Source organism: Spea bombifrons, chromosome 11, assembly GCF_027358695.1.
Source record: "Spea bombifrons isolate aSpeBom1 chromosome 11, aSpeBom1.2.pri, whole genome shotgun sequence".
Lineage (NCBI taxonomy): Eukaryota > Metazoa > Chordata > Amphibia > Anura > Pelobatidae > Spea > Spea bombifrons.
The window spans coordinates 6780296-6791380 of NC_071097.1; the positions used below are offsets into that span (position 1 = coordinate 6780296).

At 48.7% G+C, this 11085-nt stretch overlaps 5 protein-coding genes across 5 annotated transcripts; 3 read left to right on the forward strand and 2 right to left on the reverse strand.

Moving 5' to 3' along the window:
- Window positions 1-3330: 3330 nt before the first annotated feature.
- On the forward strand, window positions 3331-4314 carry LOC128468207 (histone H1A-like). The gene is made up of 2 exons (XM_053449900.1): window positions 3331-3890; window positions 4180-4314. Exons 1-2 carry the CDS (start codon window positions 3342-3344, stop codon window positions 4312-4314), a joined length of 684 nt encoding a protein of 227 aa, XP_053305875.1. The 5' UTR covers window positions 3331-3341.
- A 297-nt stretch (window positions 4315-4611) lies between these two features.
- LOC128468885 (histone H3) lies at window positions 4612-5109 on the reverse strand. Its single transcript, XM_053450702.1, has one exon. It carries the CDS (start codon window positions 5103-5105, stop codon window positions 4695-4697), a length of 411 nt encoding a protein of 136 aa, XP_053306677.1. The 5' UTR covers window positions 5106-5109; the 3' UTR covers window positions 4612-4694.
- A 2112-nt stretch (window positions 5110-7221) lies between these two features.
- On the forward strand, window positions 7222-7806 carry LOC128468208 (histone H4-like). Its single transcript, XM_053449901.1, has 2 exons — window positions 7222-7252; window positions 7406-7806. The coding sequence occupies exons 1-2, from the start codon at window positions 7222-7224 to the stop codon at window positions 7795-7797; spliced, it is 423 nt and encodes a 140-aa protein (XP_053305876.1). The 3' UTR covers window positions 7798-7806.
- Window positions 7807-8687: 881 nt separating this feature from the next.
- LOC128468980 (histone H2B 1.1-like) lies at window positions 8688-9161 on the reverse strand. Its single transcript, XM_053450785.1, has one exon. The coding sequence runs from the start codon at window positions 9086-9088 to the stop codon at window positions 8708-8710; it is 381 nt and encodes a 126-aa protein (XP_053306760.1). The 5' UTR covers window positions 9089-9161; the 3' UTR covers window positions 8688-8707.
- Window positions 9162-9434: 273 nt separating this feature from the next.
- Window positions 9435-9833, forward strand: LOC128469055 (histone H2A type 2-B-like). The gene has a single exon (XM_053450850.1). It carries the CDS (start codon window positions 9441-9443, stop codon window positions 9831-9833), a length of 393 nt encoding a protein of 130 aa, XP_053306825.1. The 5' UTR covers window positions 9435-9440.
- The last annotated feature ends 1252 nt before the right edge of the window (window positions 9834-11085 follow it).

Below are 11085 nucleotides of genomic sequence, written 5' to 3' on the forward strand. Positions count from 1 at the left end.
CAGCCTGTGTTACTCAATGGAAAAGCGGCCAGGGGGCTCCGTGATTCCGGAGCCACCTTAACCATGGTGGATCCCCAGAGGGTACCAGTACCCGGTAACAACTGGAAAATTTGTGGCAGTACAAGTCGCAGGGGGCAAAGTATATCAAATCCCCACGGCTCAGGTGCATCTGGACTCATGACTGGGCTTCCAGAGGAAATTCTACTGGGCAACGACTTAGGCCATCTCACCTCCACATTTGGCCCCTCCAAGCCTGCGGAAGCGCACCCTGTAACCACCCGGCTACAAGCCCAACAAACCAAGCCACCTCCCTCCGAAGAGACCCAGGTAAGACCCACTGACCTTGACTCTGGCCCCGACCTCCTCACCTGGGACTCCAGTAAGGAAGTACAACAGGACGACACCCTAGCAGTATACCGACAGAAGGCTCAGGGGGGATGGACGACTACTGGTTCCATTGGGAAGGGGACAGACTCTATCGTAGTGCCGCGGATGGGGGGAAACAGACTGGTAAAGCGCCCAGGCCGCAGCTAGTGATACCCCAGAAATATAGGGCAGACATACTACGCATCGAACATGTCATTCCCTTGGCCGGACATTTAGGACAGAGAAAAACGAGGTATAGAATCACCCAGAACTTTTTTTGGCCTGGTATCTCCGGGGACATTAGGGACTACTGGCGCACTTGCGAGATCTGCCAGCGGGTAGGCAAGAGAGGGGATCATCTGAAAGCTAAATTAAGACCCCTGCCCATAGTGCAAGAACCCTTCAGCCGGGTTGCAGTCGATCTTATTGGCCCGTTAGCTAAGCCAAGCCCCACGGGGAAGAAATATATACTTACCGTGGTGGACTATGCCACCCGGTACCCTGAGGCTGTAGCATTAAGCAACATCCAAGCCAAAACCATAGCGGAGGCGCTGTTGCAAATATTCTCCCGGGTGGGGGTTCCCCAGGAGCTGCTGTCCGATCAAGGGACACAGTTCACCGCAGAGGTAACCCAACAGCTCTGGAAGTTGTGTGGCATTAAACCCCTTTATTGCTCCGCAAACCAATGGGTTATGCGAGAGATTTAATGGCACTCTGAAGCAGATACTTCGGACCTTTGCCTGCAGAGCACAAGAACTGGGAGCGCCACCTGCCCCATCTCTTGTTTGCCTACTGGGAAGTCCCACAGGAATCCACAGGGTTCTCCCCCTTTGAGCTGTTATACGGCCGGAGGGTTCGAGGCCCCTTAGACCTCCTACGGGAACACTGGGAAGGCACGGTACCAACAGACGACCCGTCCGTAGTTACCTATGTATTGGGGCTCCGAGATAGGCTCCAGAGATACACGACCCCAGTGAAGGACAATCTCCAGAGAGCTCAGGGCAGACAGAAGAGGTGGTATGACAGGACAGCTAGGGATCGCACCTTCCAGATAGGGCAAAAAGTATTGGCTCTCCGTCCGGTCAAGCAAAACAAACTGCAGGCAGCCTGGCAGGGTGAAGGAAGCAACGTTCGGCGGGCGTACCCAGCCTGGGTACAGGTCGGTCCCGTCACATTGCTGGTAGCGGTGGGATGCTTCCTCAGTACCGAGACAGCCCAACCACTACCGGGACTAACAGGCTTGGGGAGGGAGATGTGACGTCCCCGGCACGGAAAGAGTGCGTTGTCCCAGCCTAAGGGAGCACAAGTCAGCGGAGGTAGTCGGTCGGACTAGCCAGATCCGTGACACATATGCATCTACTTTTTCTTTTCCTACTTCTTTACAAATCTTGCTTTTTCCTAATCTTTCTTCTTTTTGCCTTATGGTTCTTCTTTATGATTCTCTTTTTCCTTTTGATTCTTTTTCCTTGCTCCTTCCTATTCTTTCTTTTTCCTCTTATGATTCAATCAACCAACCCAACAAAAACACACACAAACACACACAAACAATTCACAAGGATCTTTCCTGTTATTTTCCCTTTCTAGTTCTATACACTCGCACTCACGTTAAAGAAATAGTATATACATCATTAATACACAGTGGTGCATGCACACAAACACATTCTCACGCTTAACCCTTTCCTCACTAACGTATGCTCACGCGCTAATACACACAAACACACTCTCGCACATAAAACGTCCTGATAAGACAAAACCTAATTGTGACGGGACCGACCTGTACCCCGACTGGGTACGCCCGCCGAACGTTGCTTCCTTCGCCCCATGGCCACCGGGGCACCAGAGATTAACCCCTTCACTGTCTGTGGCTAGCCGAAACTGAGCTACACAGGGTGGCTATCGTCCTGAAAAGGACAATACGCGATCATAGCAGAGAACACAGCTCTTCAGGAACCTCGGCCGCACTGTAGTATACTGAAGTATAGCAATACAGCACCCTACCGCCCTAATAAGGGCAGCACCGAGGCTTACCTCAATAACAAGACAGGACTCGTAGTGAGGTAAAACAGGAACTCTCTTTATTTGGGAACAAAGGGGCATTTAAACAGTACAAGGGATTGAGTTACGTCCAATAGACACACAAGGGAATTGCGTCCAATAGACACAAGGGAATTACATCCTGCCCTCCTTTGCATATGACTGAGCATTAGCACTCAGCACAGTAGGGGGTCTCTACTGTAGTCTGTGTAAGGAGGGAGGGGGCAGGACATGTGGCACCTGGACAGGGTAGCAAACAAGGGGAAAAAAAGCACACACCATAATCACAACATATACTGGGAAATGCAGGTATCACAAACAATAATTATTACAGACGGTACCGATTAACCCGGGGCCGTCACACTAATCTTAATAATTACTTTTATTATTTTGAATAATAAATAAATAATATAATACGTTAATAATAAATAACCCCTAAGTAAACTCTTGTCAGCTACGAGTCCTAAGACAATCATCAGACCGGCAGGCAGCCAGGCACTAGCAGTAGAAATACAATTTATTTTAAATTATTTAATTGATTATTATTAGTTAAAAATAATCATAATTTTTAATGTTATTCTTTAATGTATAAATATTAGGCTATTCTTAAATAATAATTAATGATTGGGTTATATAAATTTATAGATTAAGTTTAAGGGTAAATTAATCTTTAATAGGTGATATTAAAGAATTTATTTTATTAATTATCTGTATTCATTATTTTATTTATTTATTATTTCACACCTCTTGGGTGCTGTTCCCTGGCAGTTTTTTGTTTGTTTGTTTGTTTTTTTGGGGGGGGCTGCACGGTGAAAGAAATTCAGCTGCTTTGAATTAGAAGTGTGATGAGACGTTTACGCGCAAACGGTAAGTATATTTTCCTTTCAACCCCCCCCCTCTCCCCTGACTGCAAATCCAGCGATGCCCCGGCGATCGGCAGCATGGGGAGGTTTCAGAAACGGCGTCCAATCATAGACTCGCAGACTACCGCTCATGAACCAATGAATGTGCGGCAGCTCGTCTATAAAAGCCAAACTTCTGGCGGTTTAACCCCGTGTTTACGTGCGATTGCAACTCTTTCGTGGCGGGATCCAGGCAGTGAGATGACCGAGACAGCTCCTTCCCCGGCGACTCCGCCGGCAGAAACCTCTGCCAAGAAGAAACAGCCGAAGAAGCCGGCAGCTGCAAAAAACCGTCCTGTGAAGTCCGGTCCCAGTGTCTCCGAGCTGATTGTGAAAGCGGTCTCTGCGTCCAAGGAGCGCAGCGGAGTGTCTCTCGCAGCTCTTAAAAAAGCACTCGCTGCTGGCGGCTACGACGTAGAAAAGAATAACAGCCGCCTGAAGCTCGCTCTGAAGGGTCTGGTGTCTAAAGAGACCCTGATCCAGCTGAAAGGAAGCGGTGCTTCTGGTTCTTTCAAGCTGAACAAGAAGCAGCTGGAGAGCAAAGAGAAGACATCAAAGAAGAAGGAAATTCCCGTAAAGCCTAAAAAAGTAGCCCCCTAAGAAGGTTGTGAAGTCGCCCAAGAAAGCCCCTGCAGGAGTGAAGAAAAGCCCAAAAAAGATTAAGAAACCGTCGGCCGCTGCCAAGAGTCCCAGGAAGCCTAAGGTTGTTAAGGTGAAGAAAGCTGGCAAGAGCCCAGCTAAAAAGGTCACAAAGCCCAAGGCAGTCAAAAGCCCCGCAAAGCCCAAGGCTGCCAAAAGCCCCGCAAAGCCCAAGGCTCCCAAAAGCCCCGCAAAGCCCAAGGCTGCCAAAAGCCCCGCTAAGCCACAGGCTAAAAAGGCAGCCCCCAAAAAGCGAGAAGGGGGGGCGTGGGTTTTGGAGCACCTCTGGTGTGTGCTTTCCAACTTAATTCTTCACACAGAAGGTTCTTTTCAGAACCATCATATCCTCCGAAAAAGAGAAAATAGGCGTTGAATCACCCGGCCGCTGCTATGTGGGCCACCCGCTGAAAGCCTAGCCCCATACTTGTGTGTTATGCATGGATTGACATATTCGGCCAGTGCTCTCGCTCGGAGCTCTGTCCGTAACAAAATAGAGATAAGGGGCGGGCTTAAAGATTGTGCTTTGCCGTTACTCGTTATGCCAAGCCGCGGACTCGGCCGCTCAAGGGCTTGCTCGGTAGCGGGATAACGGTGTGAGATATTTCAAGTTTGGGCGCGAGCAACAGGGTTAATTTCGTGCATGCGAAGGGAGACACAAAACACAAGCTCGTTTGAGTGACAATGGGGTGGCTCTTAAAAGAGCCTTTGTGGGAGGGGTGAGGGGGAAACAGTGTTCGCCCACACCACGTTTACTTAGGCACGTTCACCTCTGATCCTACGAGCCAGCTGAATGTCTTTTGGCATGATAGTAACCCGCTTAGCGTGAATAGCGCACAAGTTGGTGTCTTCGAAAAGCCCCACGAGGTAAGCCTCGCTGGCTTCCTGGAGAGCCATAACAGCAGAACTCTGGAAACGTAGATCGGTCTTGAAGTCTTGAGCAATCTCACGCACCAGCCGTTGGAAAGGCAGTTTTCGGATAAGCAACTCCGTAGACTTCTGGTAACGGCGGATTTCCCTAAGAGCTACGGTGCCCGGGCGGTAGCGATGTGGCTTCTTCACGCCACCGGTAGCCGGAGCGCTTTTCCTCGCAGCTTTGGTCGCCAGCTGCTTCCGAGGAGCTTTTCCTCCGGTGGACTTACGGGCTGTCTGCTTGGTGCGAGCCATGCTGGTGCGTGCAGATCTGATTCACTGACGAATACAACAGAACTATAACGATTCTGTGGCCAACTCAACCCCTTTATAGAGTAGCCGTAAATGTGATTGGATACGCTTAATCACGCCCCTCTTTTTCATAGGCTAGGACGATGGTTTGAAAAAGCCCGCCTTTGATCAAGAGACTTCGGTGTGGAGCGTTATCTTTTTATATATTTATTTTAATTACATGCTCGAATCGTTCATTTATTCGTTAGCTGCGGTTCTTTTTTTATTTCTTCTCCTCTCTTTTGGTCAGCCTCCTACCTAGTGAACCTGTGTACTGGCTGACCGTTAACAGAGATACGGCAAAAGCTAAAAGCTAGTGATGTCCGGATCATGAACGAATCGTTCATTTGATCCGGTTCTTTTTAGTGATCCGGATGAGTCGGTTCACTAGACTGAACGATTCGTTTGTAGCGGTTCAGTCTGTGAATCATCATGCAGCTGTAACCTGATCCTAGAGCTGTGAGTCATCTGCAGAGCACTCTGGGGTCAGGTTACAGCTCATTAATTCTCACAGGAACGATGACTCATAGAGTCAGAGAGTCGTTCAAAGAGTCGAATGATCCGAAGAGTCGAATGAACCGAAGAGTCGAATGAACCGAAGAGTCGAATGAACCGAAGAGTCGAATGAACCGAAGAGTCGAATGAACCGAAGAGTCGAATGATTCGAATCTTACAGGGATCCGGATCTTACAAGGATCCGAATCTTACAGAGATTCGAATCATTCAGAGAATATCACTGATACCATACTTTTATAAATAAATACATTAATAATGTTCACTGCCCCCAGGATTTAGATTCCCCTGAGTTTGCCCCCCTTTACCTATAACTGCACCTACAGTTAACTTTATTAAATTAATTAAATTAACCCTCAGTCATCAGCATAAAATTAACCCTTATACCCCATCAACCATAACTGCCCCTGAAATTAACCGTAAAGATCCCATTAACCATAACGGCCCCTGAAATTAACCCTAAAGACCCCATTAACCATGCTTAATGGGTCTTTAGTGTTAATTTAGGGGCAGTTATGCTTAATGAGGTGTTTAGGGTTAATTTGGGCGCAGTTATGCTTAATGGGGTCTTTAGTGTTAATTTAGGGGCATTTATGCTTAATGAGGTGTTTAGGGTTAATTTGGGGCAGTTCTGCTTAATGGGGTGTTTAGGGTTAATTTGGGGGCAGTTATGCTTAATGGGGTCTTTAGTGTTAATTTAGGGGCAGTTATGCTTAATGGGGTCTTTAGTGTTAATTTGGGGGCAGTTATGCTTAATGGGGTCTTTAGTGTTAATTTGTGGGCAGTTATGCTTAATGGGGTGTTTAGGGTTAATTTGGGGGCAGTTATGCTTAACGAGGTGTTTAGGGTTAATTTAGGGGCAGTTATGCTTAATGGGGTGTTTAGGGTTAATTTGGGGGCAGTTATGGTTGATGGGGTGTTAAGGGTTAATTTTAGGGCAGTCATGGTTGATGGGGTGTTTAGGTTTAATTTAATGGTGAGGGTTAATTTAATTAATTTAATAAAGTTAGCTTAAGGTGCAGTTGCAGGTAAAGGGGAATGTAAATCCTGGGGGCAGTGATTATTAATGAATTTATTTATAACAGTATGGTGACATTCTCTTAATGATTAGAATGCCATTGAAGGCAGAGAGTCGTTCAAAGATCCGGATCTTACAATGATCCGGATCTTACAATGATCCGGATCTTACAATGATCCGGATCTTACAATGATCCGGATCTTACAGTGATCCGGATCACTGTAAGATTCGGATCCCTGTAAGATCCGAATCTTTGAACGACTCTCTGCCTTCATTGACATCACTGGAGGCAGGGGGGAGGATTCATAATGAAAGGGGCGGGGCCAATCGTTAGTGTGCCTGCACGGAGTTACTGGAAAACAGTAACTCCGTGCAGGCACACTGAGTGATCCCAAGATCCGGATCATGAATCGGATCATTTCAGTGAACGAATCGAAATGATCCGATTCACTTTAATGATCCGAACTTCCCATCACTACTAAAAGCCCGCCTTTATCTTGGTCTCCGTTTGGCGTTTATTTACAGCGACATGCTGCCACCTAGTGGTAAATGAGGGATCGTCGAAAGCGATCACGTGGAGGTGAGGGAGGCAAAAGCATTAAGGTTTTTGATATTCCTAAATAGCCAATCGGTGGCTGAGGCACGCTTGGAAGCTTCTCCAGCCAACCAACGAGAAACATATATTAAAAAAAGCAACGCCCCCTTGAGGCAGAATGGTGCAGTTCCCCATCAGGTCCGTCCAGTACGCATAAAAGAAAGCGGGCCGGCCGTAGGCGAGTATTGTGCTGTGGAACTCGTGGAGTAAACGTGAGCATGTCTGGCCGTGGCAAAGGAGGTAAGGGACTCGGGAAAGGTGGCGCAAAGAGGCACAGGAAGGTGCTTCGGGATAACATCCAGGGTATTACCAAGCCTGCTATCCGCCGTTTGGCTCGCAGAGGAGGTGTAAAGCGTATCTCTGGGCTGATCTATGAGGAGACCCGTGGTGTGCTCAAAGTGTTTTTGGAGAACGTGATTCGCGACGCAGTCACTTATACTGAGCATGCCAAGAGGAAAACCGTTACCGCTATGGACGTGGTGTATGCCTTGAAACGCCAAGGCCGTACTCTGTACGGTTTCGGAGGTTAAGCTTGTTGACTCGTCACCCTGAAACACTCAACGGCTCTTTTCAGAGCCACCCACACCCTCTCTTAGGCTATGATCATGTTGTCCCAGAGTCTGCCCGCGCTTTTCTATGCACACCTTGAAATAACCAGCTTAACAGTGGCTGGGTCTGGCTATAGATTGAGCTGCTGGCAGGATCGGGGTGCTGGGAGTTGGGCCCGTTTGCAGAACATGTGCTGGGATCAGCAGCTGGTGTCCTCCAAAGGCTGGCCCAGGGCTGGCTTGAAGGGGGGCCGGCCCAGGGTTCGTAGGTTCCGTCTGTGGTGTAGTGTTCTTATTCTGTATGTCTCAGTATGTGTGTGATTTTTATTATGCCTTTTTCGTCCCCTCGTGTCTTATCCTGTCCGTGTGCCACATGTCCTACCCACGACACTACCGAGTCATGTCTTAGTGGGGTAAGACTCGGCGCTGCCCTTTTCAGGGCGGTAGAGCGCTGCATTGCTATACTTCCGTATACTACAGCGCCACCGAGGTTTCTGAAGAGCTGTGTCCTCTGCTAGGATCACGGATTGTCCTTTTCAGGACAATAGACCCACAATGTAGCTCAGCTTCGGCTAGCCGCAGTGGTAAAGCAGCCCCTTCTCTCTGCAAAGCTAGTTCTGTCTGGCGGTGAAGGGGTTAATCCCTTGGGTCCCAGCAGGAGAAATCAGCGATTAGCTGGAATACCCAGTCGGGATACAGGTCGTTGCCATCACAGGAGCCCCTTCACCTTGGGCTTCTCTTCCCAGGCAGTCTGGTCGATGGGCACAATACCCCAGCTAACCTGGAGAGCTAGCAGTCCGATAAAAGGGCTAGATCATTCACATAGCTCTGAGACAGACCTTGTAGGTGGCTCTCAAAAGAGCCTTTGTTTAAAGAGAGAACAAAGAGAACTTTACTTGGCGCTGGTGTACTTGGTAACAGCCTTGGTGCCCTCTGACACAGCGTGCTTGGCCAGCTCTCCAGGAAGGAGGAGGCGTACAGCAGTCTGAATCTCCCGAGAAGTGATAGTGGAGCGCTTGTTGTAATGGGCTAGGCGTGAAGCTTCCCCGGCAATGCGCTCAAAGATATCATTGACAAACGAGTTCATGATGCCCATGGCCTTGGAGGAAATGCCAGTGTCTGGATGCACCTGCTTCAGTACCTTGTACACATAGATCGCGTAGCTTTCCTTTCTGCTCTTCTTGCGCTTCTTCCCGTCTTTTTTCTGAGTCTTCGTAACAGCTTTCTTAGAGCCTTTTTTCGGAGCAGGCGCAGATTTCGCTGGATCAGGCATCGCGTCTGTTTTTCTTTCAACACGCAACGCAGGAGAAAGCGAGGAATACTGAAGTCTTACTGCGCTGGGCCCTTCCCTTTATAGGCACCGCATGCAAATAAGGCCGTTCTGCTGTCTCGCGTCCGATTCGATGAGGTTGTCACGTGTGCAGATGCGGCCGCCCATGAACCGCAGTGCCTACACCGATTGGTGTCTCAGACTATGTCCACCCGATTGGATGTTTTGAAAAGGAACCAATCAGTGACGAATAACGTCACGAGGGGAAGCTACAAATAGCTGGGTAAGTGTGCGGCGTTTCATTTTAACGTACTTCTTAGCCGGTCAGCAGTGTGGTGGTTTGTCGAGAGATATCATGTCTGGCAGAGGTAAACAAGGTGGAAAGGTTCGTGCTAAGGCGAAGACACGTTCTTCCCGAGCTGGTCTGCAGTTCCCTGTCGGCCGTGTGCATAGGCTTCTTCGCAAAGGTAATTATGCCGAGAGAGTAGGAGCCGGCGCACCCGTGTATCTGGCAGCGGTGTTGGAGTATCTGACTGCTGAGATATTGGAGTTGGCTGGTAACGCTGCACGCGACAACAAAAAGACCCGTATCATTCCTCGCCACCTGCAACTCGCTGTTCGTAACGACGAAGAGCTCAATAAGCTGCTCGGAGGGGTCACCATTGCTCAGGGAGGTGTTCTACCCAACATCCAGGCGGTGCTCTTGCCCAAGAAGACCGAGAGCCACAAGCCTGCCAAGAGCAAGTGAGTGCGGTAATCGGTAACCGCAGGGCAATTGGCCAACACCACCAAAGGCTCTTTTCAGAGCCACCCACAATCTCTGGAACAAGCTACATCTGTCTTGCTATAAACTTGCTGCAAGCTTCCCTAAAGGCAACTGCTTTCCACTGCAGTTTTTCAGCCCGATGTTTAGTTGCTGAGCTTCACGGTGGCTAAACACCATTCATACAAACTACATTATACACCATACCCCGTTTCAGGGCTAAAATTCGAGGCAAAGCTGCCAGCACTTACACGGATAAATACGGTTCTCAAGAAAGGTGGGTGGGCAAGTGCTACCACACGGTGGCAGCATTGCATAGGAAATTGTGGTTTACCGCAAATTAATGTGACAGAAGCCGGGGAATCCCTCAGCTGTGTGATGATCGTGTAGCTGGCAATGGTCTGGGGAGCGTATTAATGAATTTGATAATCATTCTGAGAGAGATCCGTGAGTAGCTCCACTGTAGACATCTCCCTTGCCTCTGAAAGCTTAATTGCTAAGAAGGGATTAACCCTTCCTATACCCCAAAGTAGTGATGCAAAGTTCGGATCAGTACAGTGAATCGGATCATTTCGAGTCGGTCATTGAAATGATACGATTCATGATCCGAATCTTCGGATCACTCAGTGTGACTCATAGGAGTTACTGTTTCCCCAGTCCCTCCCTGCAGTCAAACTAACGATTGGCCCCGCCCCTTTCATTAGCGTCAATGAACCCTCCTGCCTGGCTGCCTACTCTAGCGATGTCACTGAAGGCAGAGAATCGTTCAGAGATTCGAACCATTCAGAGAATATCACTGACACCACACTTTTATAAATAAATTCATTAATAATCTTCACTGCCCCCAGGATTTATATTCCTCTTAGATTACCCACCTTAAGATTGCTTTTAGATTGCTTTACCTCTAACTGCACCTTTAGTTAACTTTATAAAATTAACCCTCAGTCCTCAGCATTAAATTAACCCTAAAGACCCCATTAACCATAACTGCCCCGGCGCGGCTATCGGACCCACGCCGACTGTCCCGCGGTCCATCTCGTGGGAAGCTTCAACCTACTGCCGCTCGGCTCCCCTTCCCGTCCTACCTCATCCATGTATCACCTACTCTACCCATGGTCTTCGGCTCTCGTAACCCAGACACCCTCGCAGAGACTGGGGATCCCTTGTCACTGGAGCGGCTATCGTACAAACGCCGCCTGTCCCGGGGAAACTTCGATTTGCTGCTGTGACGGGACCG